Below are 16,954 nucleotides of genomic sequence, written 5' to 3'. Positions count from 1 at the left end.
CACGGGGGGCACTCCCAGACCTCCCCCCCGCAGATGTCCCCGGGGTCTCACCGCACAGCCGGGGGCTCTCATCGGCGCTGTCGCGACAGTCGGGGACGCCGTCGCAGAGGCGGCGAGGGGGGACGCAGGCGGGGGCGCAGGGGAGGTGGCCGGGGGCGCACGGGGGGTCGCAGCCTCCCTCGTCGCTGCCATCGGGACAGTCGCTGTCGCCATCGCAGCGCCACCCCCGCGGGACGCAGCCGCCGCTGTCGCAGCGCAGGGACCGGGGCGGGCAGGGCGCTGCCGAGGCGGTGGCGGGGCCGGGGACAGCGGCGGTGACAGTGACAGTGTTGGTGACAGCATCGGTGACAGCGGCGGTGACAGCGTCGGTGACAGTAGCGGTGTCGGGGGCGGTGTCGGCGATAGCGTCAGTGTCGCTGACAGCGACGGTGCCGATGGCGCTGGTGACCGCGATGACGGTGTCGGCGGTGACAGCGGTGACAGAGGAGGTGACAGCGGTGACAGGTGACAGCGGCGCGGGGGGCAGCGCTACCGCGCACCCCGCCGGGCTCTCGTCCCAGCCGTCGCGACAGTCGCGAGCGCCGTCGCACACGGCGACCTCCGCCACGCAGGAGCCGTCGGGGCAGGGGACGGTGCCGGGGGCGCAGGTGGCCCGCGCTGGGGACACGGGGACAGCGGTGACACCGCCGCCGTGGGGAGCGGTGACCAAAGGGGCGTCCCAGGGTGGGCGGGGGTCCCAGAGGGGCTCCCGGGGAAGGAGGTCACGGGGAGGGGTCCCCAAAGGCGGCGATGCCGGGTAGGGGGTCCGGGGCGGGGGGGGCAGTCCCTGGGTCGGGACCCTCGCGGGGCAAATGGGGCGGTCCCAGGGGGGGTGGTCCCAGGGCAGAGGGGCCGGGGGGTCCCAGGCGGGGTCCCAGAGCGGGTTGAGGGTCCCAAATGGGGGTCCCCAGGGGGGTGGTCCCAGGGCAGAGGGGCCGGGGGGTCCCAGGCGGGGTTCCCGAGCTGGTGTCGCCCTCACCGGGGCAGTTGGCCTCGTCGGCGCCGTCGGCGCAGTGGCGGCGGCCGTCGCAGATGGCGGCGGGGGGCTGGCAGCCCCCCCCGGGGCACGGCAGGTGCCCCTCGGGGCAGGCGCAGCCGCTCTCGTCGCTGCCGTCCCCGCAGTCGTCGCGGCCGTCGCAGCGGTGGGGGTAGGGGACACAGCGGCCCCCCCCGCACCTGAACTGCCCCGGGCCGCACCGGGGGGCGCAGCCTGCGGGGACGGGACCCCCGGGTGGGCACCGGCACCCCCAGCCGGGGCACGGGCGGCTCTCGGCTCCGGGGGGGCTCCCGAGCAGCGCCACTCCCGGGACCTCCAGATGCCGCGGGGGGGCACAGACCCCCAGGGTTGGGGCGCTCAGGGACCCTCAATGTGGGGCACAGACCCCCGGGCTGGGGGGCTCAGGGACCCTCAATGTGGGGCACAGACCCCCGGGCTGGGGGGCTCAGGGACCCTCAATGTGGGGCACAGACCCCAGGGCTGGGGGGCTCAGGGACCCTCAATGTGGGGCACAGACCCCAGGGCTGGGGGGCTCAGGGACCCTCAATGTGGGGCACAGACCCCAGGGCTGGGGGGCTCAGGGACCCTCAGTGTGGGGCACAGACCCCCGGGCTGGGGCACTCAGTGACCCCATTGCGGGGCACAGACCTCAAAGCCTGCAGGGCTCTCTATTTCCCCAGGACCCCCCAAGCTCCCTGCAGCCCCCTCTCCACTCCCAGGACCCCCCGACCCCCCTGCTCACTCACCCGCCTCGTCCGAGTGGTCCCCGGGGGGACAATCGAGCCGCCCGTCGCAGACCCGGGCCGGGGGCAGGCAGCGCCCCCCGGCACAGGCGAACTCGGGGGGCGCGCAGGCGCGGGGGGCGCAGCCCGCCTCGTCCCAGCCGTCGGGGCAGTGGGTGACGCCGTCGCACCGCGCCCCCCAGGGCAGGCAGCGCCCGCCGGGGCAGCGGGGCTGCTGCGGGGCGCAGGGGGCGTCGCACAGCTCGTCCGAGCCGTCCCCGCAGTCGTCCTCGTTGTCGCAGAGCCAGGCCCCGGGCACGCAGAGCCCCCCGGCCCGGCAGCGGAACTCCCACGGGGCACAGCCGGGCGCGGCGGGGCACGGGGCCGGGCTCGGGGGGCACTGCCAGCGCCCCGCCAGGCACGTGCTGGGGGGAGACAGACGGAGCTCACTGGGGGCCGGGGGTCTGTGTCCCGGTGTCCCCCGCCAGTGCCCCGGCGTTCCGGTGTCCCCCTGTCCCAGTGCCCCGGCGTTCCGGTGTCCCCCTGTCCCAGTGCCAGTGTCCGGCTGTCCCGGTGTCCTGCGCTCCCGGTGTCCCAAATCCCAGTGTCTCCATGTCCTGGTGTCCAAATATCCTGGGATCCCCGTACCCCGATATCCCATTTCCCCTGTGTCATTGTGTCCTCATATCATGGTGTCCCAGTGTCCTGGTGTCACCACATCCTGGTGTCCCGGTGTCCTGGTGTCCCAGTGTCCTGGTATCACAAATCCCAGTGTCTCCGTGTCCTGCTGTCCCAATGTCCTGGGAACCCAGGATCCCAAAATCCCATTTTTCTGACGTGTCTTTGTCCCCATGTCCTGGTGTCCTCATGTCCCCACACCTCGGTGTCCCACACCCCGCTGTCCCGATGTCCCCACAGCCGGGTGTCCTGGTGTCCCGCTGTCCCAATGTCCCACACCCCGCTGTCCCGGTGCCCCCAGCGCGCCGTTCCCGGGCTCCCAGTGTCCCCCAGTATCCCCCAGTATCCCCCAGTGTCCCCCCGTGCCTCACCAGTTGCTGCAGCCCTGGGTCACGCTGGCCCCGGCCGGGAAGGCGAAGCCGTCCCAGAAGCAGGGGCAGGCGGGGGGCTCCACGCACAGCCCCTCTGCGGAAAGGGGGGGCACAGGGGTGGCACCGCGACCCCCCAGGCCCACCCCCAGCCCCTCCCGGACCCCCTGCCCCAGCCCCCCAAACCCCTCCCGTCCCCTCCCAGCCCCCCCCGCGCTGTGCCCCCCCCTCACCGTGCAGGACCCGCCCGGGGGGGCAGAAACAGCCCTCGAGGCACCCCAGGGCCCCGCAGAACTCGGGGGGCTCCCGGCCGAGGTCGCGGCAGGTGGGGGGGCAGGGGGGGCCGCAGGGGCTGTACTCCTGCCCCCCCTCGCACTGCAGGGCTGCGGAGATTGGGGGCGTTAGGGGGCTGGGACCCCACACCCCACAGCCTGAACACCACGCAGGGCCCTTGCCCCCCCCTCAGTCCCACAGCCCACCCTGCCCTACAGCCCCTAAGGGGGCTCCTGCACCCCCAGACCCCTTGCCTGGCCCCCAACCCGGACACATCCCACCGGGGGCTCAGCCCGCACCTCCCCGTGTCCCCGGGCTGTCCCCGGGCTGTCCCCGGGCTGTCCCCTGTGTCCCCGGGCCCTCCTGTGCTCTCCTGAGCGCCCCCAGACTCACGGCACAGCCCCCGCCCCACCCGTGCAGGGACAGGATGGGATCCCCCCGTGTCTCCCCTGGACCCCCGGGACCCTCCGTGTCCCCCAGCCCGCCGTGGGATTGGGGTGCTGGGACATGAGAATGGGGGTGCAGGGACCCCCACCCGCCCCTGGACCCCAGGTACCCCCCCAGTCCCCCGGTACCCCCGGTACCCCATGTTGTTCCCGGTACCCCCGTGCCCCACAGCCCCCCGTGTGCCCCGCACCCCCGGTCCCCCCCAGTCCCCCGGCACCCCCGGTACCGCCGGTCGCTCCCGGTCGCCCCGGGCCCCCCGCACTCACGGCACAGCCCCTGGCTCCGCCAGCGCAAGGCTCTCCCCCGCCGGCCGCACTCCTCGGCGTAGGCGGCCAGGGCCGTGCACAGGCACTCGCAGTCCCCGCCGCTGTCACACCTGGGGCAGGCGCCGTGGGACAGGGCCCGGGACCCCCCTGGGGCCTGGGGAGCCCCGAGCCCCCCAAACTCACCCGCAGGCGTCGAACAGGCACCACTCGTAGAAGCGCTGGGGCGGCACCAGCTCGTGGCAGGGGGCGAAGAGCTGGTGCCGCAGGACCCCGCAGCGAGCCCGCGCCCAGGCCGAGCGCTGGGGGCTCTCCTGGAGGGGACGCCCCCGTCAGAGCCCCGTGTGTCCCCAGCCGGGCCCCCGCCGGCTCCGTGTCCCCCCTTTGCCCCGGTTCAGGCAGGGCTCGGCACACCCGGAGTGCCGGGGATGGGAATTCCAGGGGATTTCAGCCCAGACCAAGGCTCCTCCTCCTCCTCCTCCTCCTCCTCCCGTCCGGGATTTGAGTCCCTCACTGACCTCGACCGTCACAGCCCCATGTCCTTTTGCAACCCCCAATGTCCCCCTGCCAACCCTTGTGTCCTCCGGTGTCCCCCTGCCAGCTTCTGTGTCACCCTGTCTATCCCCAGGGTCCCACTGCCAGTGCTCCCCGTGTCCCCCGGTGTCCCCATCCAGTTCCCGTGTACGCCTGTCAATTCCCCACCTCTCTCCGTGTCACCGCCGTCCTTCCATGTCCCCCATGTCCCCCCATGTCCCCCCATGTCCCCGTACCTCGCAGGGGTGCGGGCGGTGGCCGTCGGCCTCGGGGCAGAGCGGGCTGAGGCGCCAGGAGTCCCCGAAGATCTCGGGGGTGGCCTCGAGGGCCCCGTCCCGGCTCCCAAAATCGTTCTCGGCGTCGCCGTCGAAGTTGCCGCAGAGCCCGGCCAGGCGGCCGCGCAGCCGCGGGGACACGCGCACGTACACGCGGGTCCCTGCGGGCACCGCGGCTGCCACGGGGCACCCACGGCACCCGGGACCCCCCCGGGACCCCCCCGTGGCGCCACCAGCGCTGCGAACCCCGTGCGGCACCGGGGACCCCGCGTGGTGACCCTCCCTGGTGGCACCGGGGACCTCGCCATGGTGACACCGCCCTGGCAACAGCGGCACCAGGGAACCCCCACGGCCCCCCAGCACTGGGGACCCCCACTCGTGTCCCCCCGGGTCTCACCTCCGTCCCAGAGCACGGCCACCCCCGTGTCCCCCGTGTCCCCCGTGTCCCCCGTGTCCCCCCGTGTCCCCCCGTATCCCGCCGTGTCCCCCGTGTCCCCCCGTGTCCCCCGTGTCCCCCGTATCCCGCCGTGTCCCCCGTGTCCCTCCGTGTCCCCCGTGTCCCCCGTGTCCCCCGTGTCCCCCGTATCCCGCCGTGTCCCCCGTGTCCCCCCGTGTCCCCCGTGTCCCGCCGTGTCCCCCGTGTCCCCCCGTGTCCCCCGTGTCCCCCGTGTTCCCCGTGTCCCCCGTGTCCCCCGTGTCCCCCCGGGTCTCACCTCCGTCCCAGAGCACGGCCAGCCCCAGGCGCGTGAGGAGCAGCAGGAAGAGCCCCGCGCGCTGCAGCGCCAGCCCCGAGCCCCCGAACACCTTGGGGGGTCTCACGGCCACCCCGTTCACTGTCACCTCTCGTCCTGCCGGGCCGGCACTGAGGGTCACCCCCACGTGTCCCCCCATGCTCTGCCCCCAAACCCCACCCTGCCGCCACAGGGCTGGGCTGTCACTGTGGTCACCCCGCCATTTCCCCGTCTCCCTCCGTGTCCCCCCATGGCGCCCCATGACCTCCCGTGCATCCCCCGTGTCCCCTCAGGTCCCCACCCCCTGCAGCCCCCGCCCCACCGCGACCGAGCCAGGATGTCACCGCGGTCCCCCCACGTCCCCCGTGTCCCCCGTGTCCCCGTGTCCCCTCACCCCGCAGCATGTGCACCACGGTGTTCCCCATGGCCACCACCACGGACTTGGTGCAGGTGACGCCGCTGGCCCCGCAGGGGACATTCTCGGCGGTGACAGCGAAGAGCCCGGTGGCCTCTCGCGCCAGCAGGTACTCGCAGTCCCCCGCGAAGGTGAAGGCGCGGCCATCGAAGGTGACATAGTGCGGGTCCCCCGTGGCCACGCAGGTCCCCGCGCACTCCTGGCGCCCGCAGTGCCACCGCTGTCCCCGGCACACGCTGCGGGGACAGGCTCGGTGCCACCGCGGGGGCTGGCGGGGGGCCCAGGGCGTCTCGGGGGTCTGGGGGTGCGCGGGGGTCCCACCAGGTGTTGCAGTCGCGGGCGATGGTGGCGTTGGGCGGGTACAGCTGCCCGCCGTGGTGACAGGGACACCGGTCCGGTGACACGCAGCGCCCGCCCTGCCACCAGACGGCGGTGAGGGGGGCTCGGGGGGAGTCCCACCGCCCCCTACCCCCGGGGTGTCACCCACCAGGAACAGGGTGCCGGGGGGACACACGCAGCCGTCGGCGGGGCCGCCGCAGGTGCCGGAGGGCTCGGCGGGGTCGCAGCGGCGCAGGCAGGAGCCGGGCGAGTGCAGCAGCCCCGGGGGACAGCGCGGGGCGGGGGGACACGGGGCGGGGGCGCAGCGCCACGAGCCCCCCGCGCACACACTGCGGGCGGGAGGGACCCCGTCCATCTGAGACCCCTCGGCCCGCCCCAAACGCCAGAACCCAAATCCCATCGACCCCCCCCGTGGGGTCCCCACCCCCACCTCCAGCTGCCTCCAGCCCTCCGAGCCCCCAAATCCCACCGACCCCCCCCACTGGGGTCCCCAGCCCCACCTCCAGCTCCCTCCAGCCCTCCGAGCCCCCTCATCGGGGTTCCCCAAGCCCCAGCCCCCACATTCTGCTGAGACCCCCATGCCGTGGTCCCAATGTCCCCATCCCCACCCCTCATCCCCCCAAATCCCACTGACCCCCCCACAACAACGGGGGTCCCTGCACCCCCATTCTCCTCTCCCAGCACCCAAATCCCACCGGTGCCCTGCACCCCCATCCCCCAGGACCCCACATCCCACTGAGACCCCCTAACCGGGGTCCCCCCGCTCCCCCATTGTGCCGCGGCCCCGTCGCTGTCCCCACGGTGGGACACGGGACAAAAGCCCCTCCTTCCCGCGGGGTGCACACCGGGCTGGAGGGGTTTTCATCACGTGTCGCCGTCACCGCCACATTCTGCCCGGGGACCCCCGTGCTGTGGGTGACCCTCCGGCCCCCCGAACCTCCCCGCGACCCCCAAATTCCCGTGGGACCCACCAGGCCTGGCAGCCGCGGCGGATGCGGGCGCCGGGCGGGTACAGGCGGGCGCCGCGGGGACACGGGCAGGCGGCAGGGGGCACACACTGCCCGCCCTGGGCCAGCAACAGCCCCGGGGGACAGCGGCAGCCGGGCACGCAGAGGGTGTCCGGAGGGGGACAGTCACTGGCTCCAGGGGGCTCTGAGCAGGAGCGGCCGCAGGGACCCCCACAGTCCCGGTACTGCTGCCCCCCGGGACACGGCTCGTCTGGGGGGACAGGGGGGTCACCAGGGGGGAAGACGTCACCTCATCCCATCCTCATCCCATCGATCCCATTGCCATTCCCCATCCCAATCCAAACCCATCCCATCCCAATCCAAACCCACCCTATCCCATCGATCCCATTCCCCATCCCAATACCAAACCCATCCCATCCCATCGATCCCATTGCCATTCGCCATCCCAATCCAAACCCATCCCATCCCAATCCAAACCCATCCCATCCCATTGATCCCATTCCCCATCCCAATCCAAACCCATCTCATCCCATCAATCCCATTCCCATTCCCCATCCCAATCCAAACTCATCCCATCCCATCGATCCCATTCCCCATCCCAATACCAAACCCATCCCATCCCATCGATCCCATTCCCCATCCCAATCCAAACCCACCCTATCCCATCGATCCCATTCCCCATCCCAATCCAAACCCATCCCATCCCATCGATCCCATTGCCATTCCCCATCCCAATCCAAACCCATCCCATCCCAATCCAAACCCACCCTATCCCATCGATCCCATTCCCCATCCCAATACCAAACCCATCCCATCCCATTGATCCCATTCCCCATCCCAATCCAAAGCCATCCCATCCCATCCCATCCCATTACTCCATTACCCCATTACCCCATTACCCCATTATCCCATTATCCCATTATCCCATCCCACCGCAGAGGCTCCGGTTCCTCCACTCCAGCTCGGTTCCCTCCCGGGCACATTCCCGGCCGTAGGCGCCCAGCGCGGGGCACAGGCACCGCTCCCACTCCCGTTCCCGTTCCCGTTCCCGGCAGGAGCACACGTCCCAGCGGCACAGCTCCAGGAACGGCTCCGGGTCCACGGCGCGGTGACACGGCTGTGCCGGAGGGGACATTGTCACAGCCATCCCAGCTGTGCCGGAGGGGACACTGTCACACCGCGTCACCTGTCCCCGCCCGCCCCCGCGCCGGGGCTCACCTGGAAGGCCGGCCCCATGAGCACGGCGCAGGCGGCCTCGGCGCGCTCCCGGCTCCCGGGGAAGCCGTCGCAGGGATCGGGAATGCCGGGGCCCAGCGCCGGGCACGCTCCGGCCGCCCGGAAGGCGTTGGCGAAGGCGGCGACTCCCGGCTCCACGTCCCCCTCCGGCGTGGTGAACTCGTCGCGCTGGTCCCCGTTGAAGGTCCCGCAGAGCCCCCGCACCTGCCCGGAGCAGGGCAGAGCTCGGCAGAGCCTCATCCCAGAGCAGGGCACAGCTCGGCACAGCTCGGCAGAGCCTCATCCCAGAGCAGGGCACAGCCTCACCCCAGCGGCTCCATCCCAGATCCCAGCACAGCCCCATACCAGCGGCTCCATCCCAGATCCCAGCACAGCCCCATCCCAGCACAGCCCCATACCAGCGGCTCCAGCCCAGAGCAGATCCCAGCACAGCCTCACCCCAGCGGCTCCATCCCAGATCCCAGCACAGCCCCACCCCAGCGGCTCCATCCCAGATCCCAGCACAGCCCCATCCCAGCACAGCCCCATCCCGGCCCAGCCCCATCCCAGCGGCTCCATCCCAAATCCCAGCACAGCCCCATCCCAGCGGCTCCATCCCAAATCCCAGCACAGCCCCATCCCAGCGGCTCCATCCCAGAGCCCATCCCAGCCCCATCCCAGCGGCTCCATCCCAGATCCCAGCACAGCCCCATCCCAGCGGCTCCATCCCAGATCCCAGCACAGCCCCATCCCAGCACAGCCCCATCCCGGCCCAGCCCCATCCCAGCGGCTCCATCCCAAATCCCAGCACAGCCCCATCCCAGCGGCTCCATCCCAGAGCCCATCCCAGCCTCACCCCAGCGGCTCCGTCCCAGATCCCAGCACAGCCCCATCCCAGCGGCTCCATCCCAGAGCCCGGCACAGCCCCATCCCAGCGGCTCCATCCCAGAGCCCGGCACAGCCCCATCCCAGCGGCTCCATCCCAGATCCCAGCACAGCCCCATCCCAGCACAGCCCCATCCCGGCCCAGCCCCATCCCAGCGGCTCCATCCCACTGGAGCACCGCCCGGCTCCCGGCAGCGCCACTCACCGCGCCGGCCATGGCGGGCTGGAGGGTGATGAAGGTGTCGGGGGTCCCCAGGCCCCAGAGCAGGTGCGCCTCGGGCAGCTGCAGGTGCAGGAAGGCCGAGGACGCGCGGCGGATGGTCAGCCCGGCACCGGAGAAGGGCAGCGTCACCTCCCGCCCGGCCACTGTCACCTCCCCTGAGGGCGACAGCAGTGGCACCATGGGGAGGCCAGCGGGGTGGGACCCGGGGATGGGCAGCATCAGGGACAGGGACAGGGACCGGAGTGGCTCCCGGTGCCACGGAGACTTGGGAATGGGCACTGGGATGTCACCCACTGCCGTGGGGACAGGAGGATGGGCACAGGGATGAGACCACTGCCACAGGGACACTGGGGACAGGCACCAGGGGTGGGGTGGGTGCCACAACACCGCCAGGGCGTGGGGACAATGCCAGTCCCGGTGCGGGTCCCTGTCCTGTCCAGGTGTGTCACCTGTGCCGTGGAGCCGCGCCGTGGTGCGGCTGGTGGTGACAGTGAGGCTGCGGGGACAGCCCAGGTGGCTGTCACACGGCTCGTGCTCGGCTGTGACCAGCAGCCGCCCCGCCACGAAGTCCTGGGGACAGAGACACGGTGACACCCCCGGCAGAGCCCTGCCACCGCGGCCACCACGCCATCACCCTCCCTGCCACCCCACGGCCACCGCGGCCACCATCCCATCACCCTCCCTGCCACCACCACGGCCACCGCGGCCACCACCCCATCACCCTCCCTGCCATCCCACGGCCACTGCGGCCACCATCCCATCACCCTCCCTGCCACCCCACGGCCACCGCGGCCACCACCCCATCACCCTCCCTGCCACCACCGCGGCCACCGCGGCCACCTCCCCATCACCAGCACAACACCAAGGCCACTACCAGAGCTCTGCCCCGTCACCACTCGGCCACCCCCGATGTCCCCCGTGTCCCCTCACCTCCACCAGGGTGTGGGCGCAGGTGGCCGGCAGGGAGAAGCGGCGGCGGTCGAAGGTGACAAAGTGACGTCCCCCCAGCACCGCGCACTCGGCCGGGCACCGCTGCTGCTCGCAGCGCCAGCGGCCACCCTCGCACGTGCTGGGGACACCGGGGACACCGCTCAGCGGGGGCGGGGGGGAGCTGAGGGAAGGGAGGGCCCTGCGGGGGACCCCGGGGTAACGCGGGGACACCGCGGGGCACTCCAGGCTGGGGGGGACACCTGGAGCGACCCCAGGATGGGGGACACTGGGACAGTAGGGGACATCACAGGGAACCTGGGATAAAGGGGGACACTCTACAGAGACCCCGGGGTGAGGGGACACCATGGAGGACCCCGGGGTAACGCGGGGATACCACGGGGCACTCCAGGCTGGGGGGGACACCTGGAGCGGACCCCAGGATGGGGGACACGTGGCAGGGAACAGTAGGGGACATCACAGGGAACCTGGGATAAAGGGGACACTCTACAGGAACCCTGGGGTGAGGGGACACCATGGAGGTCACCAGGATGGGGGGGACACGCCAAAGGGGACCCTGGCGCTGCCCATCAGCGGGTGCCCGCCAGCCCGGACCCATCGCTGTCGCGGCGGCGCCACCCACCAGCGGTTGCAGCGCTGGCGGATGCTCTGGCCGGGCTCGTAGCGCTGTCGCCGGTGGTGGCAGGGGCAGGCGGCCGGGGGGACGCAGCGCGGCCCATCCCGGGCCAGCCCCGGGCCGCACTCGCAGCCGCCGTGGCAGTGGCGCTGGCAGGGGCCCGGCTCGGCGCTGCCCGCGGTGACGCAGGTGACCGGGCACAGCGACACGCAGTCCGAGAAGCGCTGCCCGGCCTCGCAGCGGCGCTCTAAGGACAGGCGACACCGCGCTGGCACCGGCGGCACCGCGGGGAGGGGGCGGCCAGGGGACAGCCCCGGTTCCTACCGCAGAAGCCGGGACGGCGCCAGGGGACATCGAGCTGGCGGCGGGAGCACTCCCGGGCGTAGGCGGCGAACGTGTCACAGGCGGCGGGCGGCGGGGCACCGGGGGAGGGCAGGGGGCCGGGGGAGGGCAGGGGGCCGGGAGGTGACAGTGGGTCCCCGTCCCCGCACAGCAGTGCCACACACGCTGCATAGAACCCGCTGGGGTCCACCTGGGGGTGGAGCAGCAGTGAGAATCCTCTAAGACCCCCTAGAAGACCCCAGAAGAGCCCAGAAGAGCCCAGAATAGCCCAGAACATTCCAGGAGACCCCAGAACAGCCCAGAACAGCCCAGAAGACCCCAGAACAGCCCAGATGACCCCAGAACAGCCCAGAAGAGCCCAGAAGACCCCAGGACCTCCCTCAGGATGAACCCCCCTGGAATTTCCCAGGCCTCCCAGGACCTCCTGGAATCCCCAGGACACCCCAAGACTCCTGACCCCGTTGACCCCCTGGGATCTTGCAAAACCCCACGGGAAGTTCCCAGACTCCCCAGGACTCTCTGGAATCCCCTGGGACCCTCCCAAACCCCCCAGAGGTCCCTGGGAGCCCCCAGGACATCCCAGAACAACTCTGGGACCCCCAGAACTCCCAGGAGCCCCACGGTACTTCCCGGGACAGCCCTGGGACGTCATGGATCCCCCAGGACATTCCAGAGCCCCCCGGGCCCCCCAGGCTCCCCTGGTGCTGCTGACCTCGCCGTGGCACTGCCGGAAGGGCTGGGCCAGCAGCCGCCCGCACGTGGCCACCGCCGCCGCCACCTCCCCTGGGCCACACCTGGTGCCACCCTCGGGCACATCCCTGCACGGGGGCTGAGCCGGGGGTCCCTCAGCGCGGGGGCGACCTCCAGGGACCCCCAGAGGGCACGGGGTGTCACCCTGGCCCCCCCTCGGGTACCTCTGTGCCGGCCGCCGGCACCTTCCAGGCGCTGCCAAAGGCGGCGGCGATGGCGGCGATGTCCCCGTCAGGGAGCATGAAGTCATCTGGGGGGGGACAGGCAGGGTGGTGGCTCGGGGGTGTCACCCAGGCAGGGTGGGGGTGGCACTGGGTGCGTGGGGCTCACCTGCAGGGTCGTCGGTGTAGGTGCCACAGAGCCCCCAGGTGCCACCGCGCAGCTCGGGCTCCACTGTCACTGTCACTGCCAGGTGCCCGTCCCAGGCCACCCGCACACCCAGGCTGCTGGCCACGGCCACCCAGTCACCCGGCCAGGTGACACCGAGCCCTGCACGAGGGGATGGTGCGGGATGGGGACAGGATGGGGACAGGGATCCCAGTGGCTGCTGGTTGATCTCCATGTCCTGGTGCTTCCTGATGGTACTGGGGGATCATCCCCACCCTGCCCCGGCCTGGTGGCCTTGGGGACCTTGGGGACCTCACCTTTGTGCAGGTAGGGGCGTCCCTCTGGCACTGCTGCCCCGTTCACCGACACGTTCCGTCCCTGGGCCACCACCGTGTCTGTCCCGAAGGTCATGTGCAGCTCCTGTGGCAGGGGGGTGGCACTGGGACACTCAGGTGTGTCACAGTCACCAGGGATGGACCCATGGGTGTGCCATCCCAAACCCCATCCCAGGTCCCACACTCATCCCAGGGACAAAACCCATTCCAGCCTCAAAACCCCATCCCAGCCCCAAAACCCATTCCAGCCCCAAAACCCCATCCCAGCCCCAAAACCCATCCCAGCCCCAAAACCCATTCCAGCCCCAAAACCCCATCCCAGCCCCAAAACCCATCCCAGCCCCAAAACCCATCCCAACCCCAAAACCTCATCCCAGCCCCAAAACCCATTCCAACCCCAAAACCTCATCCCAGCCCCAAAACCCATTCCAGCCCCAAAACCCCATCCCAGCCCCAAAACCTCATCCCAGCCCCAAAACCTCATCCCAGCTCCAAAACCTCATCCCAGCCCCAAAACCCCATCCCAGCCCCAAAACCCATCCCAGCTCCCATCCCAGCTGCCAGCTCCCACCCCAGCCCCACCCCATCACCCATCTCAGCTCCCAGCCCCATTCCCCCTCTGGGAATGGGAGCAGTGGCCCCGGTGACCCATCCTGTCCCCCTCTCCCAGTGTCTGTGTGTGTGTTGGTGACATGCCAGGCACTGTCCCCCATCCCTGTCCCCACCATCCATCCCAGCCCCATTCCAGGCTGGCGGTGACTCTGAGCGCCCCTCCCCGCGCCCCCCGGTACCCGGGGGTGTCCCAGGCCGATGGTGACGTCCCAGGTGCCGTCGGTGGCGGTGGCCAGGCTGTACCGGCAGTTCCCGGTGACCGCGAAGTGGCGCCCGTCGAAGGTGCGGAGGCGCGACCCGGCCCAGGCCTGGCAGGCGGCCGGGGGGCCGCGGTGGCGCGGGGAGCCCCCGTCCCCGCCCAGGGGCAGGCGGGTGCAGGGCAGGCAGGGCCCCCCGGCGTCCCCGCGGCGCCAGCTGTGTCCCCAGGGCTGCCGGCAGCACTCGGCGCGGCTCATGGCGCTGCCGTTGTGGCTGGCGCTGTCCTGGCACTGCCACGCGCTGAAACAGCGGCCCAGGGAGCCGGGGCCTGCAGGACGGGGACAGCGGTGACACCGAGGGGCACAGGGGATGGCACGGACCCCAGCACCTGTCCCAGCACCCAGAGGGAATGGCACAGTGAGGGTGCCACAGCGGGAATGACGTGGTGGGAGTGACGCTCATCCCAACTCCCATTCTGGCTCCCAGTTCCCATCCCAGCACCAGTCCCGGCTCCCAGTTCCCATTCCAAGTCCCATCCCAGCTCCCAGCTCCCATCCTGGCTCCCAGTTCCCATCCTAGAACCAGTCCCAGCTCTCAGTTCCCATCCCAGCTCCCAGTTCCCAAATCCCAGCTCCCAGTTCCCATCCCGGCACACAGTTCCAATCCAAGCTCCCAAATCCCATCCTGGCTCCCAGTTCCCATTCCAGCTCCCAAATCACATCCCAGCATCAGTCCCAGCTCCCAGTTCCCATTCCAACTTCCATCCTGGTTCCCAGTTCCCATCCCAGCTCCCAGTTCCCATCCCAGCACCAGAGCCAGCTCCCGTCCTGGCATCCAGCCCTGCTCCTAGTCCCCGCTGGGAATGACACGGTGGGAGTGACGCCCATCCCAGCTCCCGGTGGGAATGACACTGCAGGGATGTCCCCGGGTGTCCCCGTGTCCCCCCTCACTGACCCTCGGTGCAGCGGGCGCCGCTCCAGCCGGGACAGCAGCCGCGCTCCGTGCGGTTCCGGGCCACCGGCTGCATCTCCGGAGGGCTGTGGGGACACCCCGGTGTCACCCAGCGTCCCCCGGTGCCACCCGGTGCCACACCGCCCCCCCCCCGGCTCACCGGTAGATGTAGCAGAGGCCGGGCTCGGTGCCGGTGTCCCCGGGGGAGTTCCCGCGGTCCCGGCGCGTGCGGTCCCGGTCCAGGCGCCACCCGGCCAGGCTGTACTGGTACAAACTGGGGCACGGCACCGCGGCCTCGCGCCGCGGCGTCACCTCCTCCTGCTCCGTCACCAGCACCGTCCGCTCGCACCAGCGCCTGCGGGCAGCCACGGGATCCGCCGGGATCCACCCGGGATCCACCCGGGATCCGCCGGGATCCGCCGGGATCCACCCGGGATCCGCCCAGGATCCACCAGCACCCAGCACAATCCCAGCTCCAGCCCAGCTCCCATCTGGCACGCCCCCATCCATCCCCAGTCCGGGCACACATCCCAGCTCCCAGCCTCCATGCAGGCACCCAGCAGGGATCCACCCTGGCTTCTGGCACCCACCCCAGCTCCCACCCAGCTCCATCCCAGTTCTCTTTCCCAGCTCCCATCCCAGCTCCCACCCTGTTCCCATCCCAGCTCCCATCCCTGATCCTGCCATCCATTCCCACCTCCTAGTCCCTATTTCCAGTACCAGGCCCTGATCTCTATTTTGCAGCCCCAATTCCCAGTTCTCTTTCCCAGCTCCCAAACCCATTCTCAGTTCCCAATTCCCAGTTCCCAGTCCTCATTCCCAGTTCCCGTTCCCCATTCCCATTCCCCATTCCCCATTCCCCATTCCCATTTCCTGTTCCTCCTCCCCATTCCCCCATTCACATCCCCCATTCCCATTCCCATTCCCATTCCCATTCCCATTCCCATTCCCATCGCCATTCCCCATTCCCATTCCCATTCCCATTCTCCATTCCCCATTCCCATTTCCTGTTCCCCATCCCCATCCCCATTCCCATTCCCCATCCCCATTCCCATTCCTATTCCCATTCTCCATTCCCATTCCCATTCCCTGTCCCATCCCCATTCCCATTCCCCACCCCCATTCCCATTCCCCATTCCCATTCCCATTCCCATCCCCATTCCCTGTCCCATCCCCATCCCCATTCCCATTCCCATCCCCATTCCCCATTCCCTGTCCCTGTCCCATTCTCCATTCCCCGTTCCCATTTCCTGTTCCCCATCCCCATCCCCATCCCCATTCCCTGTCCCATTCCCATTCCCATTCCCCGTTCCCCGTTCCCCATTCCCATTTCCTGTTCCCCATCCCCATTCCCCATCCCCACTCCCACTCCCACTCCCATCCCCGTTCCCGTTCCCGTTCCTCACCCCGTGGCTGCCCCCACGGCTGTCACCCACAGCGCGGCGATGGCCGCCACTCCCCTGGTGACCCCTGGCCCTGCCACCGCAGCCATGTCCGATCTGGTGTCCCTGGAAAAGTGGGATCCAGGTGCCCCCATTGTCACAATTCCCGGGTGTCCTTGCGGCCAGGGGTCCTGCGGGGTCACCCCAATGTCACCCACCCCAGCACCACTCACCGGCCCCAGCTCTGGCACTGCCCGGCGGCTCCGGGATTTATGGGAAGTCCCCAGAAGTGCCACCAGCTGCGGTGAAGCCGATTGGGCACAGCTGGCGGCTGGGGGGGCATGGTGACACCAGGGTGACATCTCCCCGTTTCCTGGGAGAAGGCAACGGCGCGGGACATCCGGGATCCGGCACGGGGCACAGGGACACGGATGTGGCAGGGCAGCGAGTCCTGGTCACGATCAGCCCCCTGTGTCCCCCCGTCCCTGTCGCGTGTCCCCTTGTGTCCTGTCTGTGTCCCCTGTACCCCTCCGTGCCCCCACGTCCCTGTCCGGTGTCCCCTCATGTCCCCTGTGTCCTCCCAGCCCCATGTCCCCCCACAGCCCAGTCCTGTGTTCTCCAATGTCCCCCCCCACAGTGTCCTCTGTGTCCCCCCCATGCCCTCCGTGTGTCCCCCCCCCGTGCCCTCCATGTCCCCTTTTCTATCCCGTGTCCTTGCCCATTGTTCTCCCCATGCCTCCCTGAGTGTCCCCAAGTCCCCCGGTGTCCTCCTGTCCCTTCCCGCGTCCCCCCCGTGTCCCTGTCCCGTGTCCCCCCTATGTCCCTTCCCGTATCCCCACTGTGTCCCTGTCCCGTGTCCCCCTCGTGTCCCTGTCCCGTGTCCCTGTCCCGTGTCCCTGTCCCGTGTCCCCCCGTGTCCCTGTCCATGTCCCCGCTGTGTCCCCATGCCCCCCCATGCTGTCCCCGACCCAGCCGTGTCCCTGTCCGTGTCCCCCCCATGTCCCTGTCCGTGTCCCCCCTATGTCCCTTCCCGTGTCCCCCTCGTGTCCCTGTCCCTGTCCCTGTCCCCCCTGTGTCCCTGTCCATGTCCCCGCTGTGTCCCTGTCCCGTGTCCCCCTCGT

At 70.4% G+C, this 16,954-nt stretch overlaps 1 protein-coding gene across 1 annotated transcript in view; it reads right to left on the bottom strand.

The window, feature by feature from the left end:
- Positions 1-15,943, bottom strand: part of LOC136556248 (SCO-spondin-like) — a 33,329-nt gene extending 17,386 nt beyond the window's left edge. The window contains exons 1-28 of the mRNA XM_066549330.1: positions 15,858-15,943; positions 14,612-14,806; positions 14,455-14,537; positions 13,482-13,828; positions 12,673-12,775; positions 12,359-12,517; positions 12,193-12,278; positions 11,991-12,107; positions 11,261-11,468; positions 10,943-11,183; positions 10,303-10,441; positions 9,822-9,942; positions 9,355-9,527; positions 8,268-8,489; positions 7,983-8,166; positions 7,053-7,299; positions 6,230-6,410; positions 6,064-6,158; positions 5,722-5,978; positions 5,310-5,444; positions 4,558-4,757; positions 3,974-4,101; positions 3,791-3,900; positions 3,038-3,187; positions 2,808-2,901; positions 1,783-2,183; positions 1,019-1,249; positions 52-657 (exon numbers count right to left, since the gene is read on the bottom strand). Of these exons, the coding sequence (XP_066405427.1) occupies positions 52-657; positions 1,019-1,249; positions 1,783-2,183; positions 2,808-2,901; positions 3,038-3,187; positions 3,791-3,900; positions 3,974-4,101; positions 4,558-4,757; positions 5,310-5,444; positions 5,722-5,978; positions 6,064-6,158; positions 6,230-6,410; positions 7,053-7,299; positions 7,983-8,166; positions 8,268-8,489; positions 9,355-9,527; positions 9,822-9,942; positions 10,303-10,441; positions 10,943-11,183; positions 11,261-11,468; positions 11,991-12,107; positions 12,193-12,278; positions 12,359-12,517; positions 12,673-12,775; positions 13,482-13,828; positions 14,455-14,537; positions 14,612-14,806; positions 15,858-15,943 (5,299 nt within the window). The remainder of the gene's footprint in view (positions 1-51; positions 658-1,018; positions 1,250-1,782; positions 2,184-2,807; positions 2,902-3,037; positions 3,188-3,790; positions 3,901-3,973; positions 4,102-4,557; positions 4,758-5,309; positions 5,445-5,721; positions 5,979-6,063; positions 6,159-6,229; positions 6,411-7,052; positions 7,300-7,982; positions 8,167-8,267; positions 8,490-9,354; positions 9,528-9,821; positions 9,943-10,302; positions 10,442-10,942; positions 11,184-11,260; positions 11,469-11,990; positions 12,108-12,192; positions 12,279-12,358; positions 12,518-12,672; positions 12,776-13,481; positions 13,829-14,454; positions 14,538-14,611; positions 14,807-15,857) is intronic.
- Positions 15,944-16,954: the final 1,011 nt, after the last annotated feature.

Source organism: Molothrus aeneus, chromosome 1 (assembly GCF_037042795.1).
Source record: "Molothrus aeneus isolate 106 chromosome 1, BPBGC_Maene_1.0, whole genome shotgun sequence".
In the NCBI taxonomy this organism is placed as follows: Eukaryota; Metazoa; Chordata; class Aves; order Passeriformes; family Icteridae; genus Molothrus; species Molothrus aeneus.
Note: the sequence above shows the minus strand (reverse complement) of the source record. Positions and strands in the feature narration are given on the sequence as shown.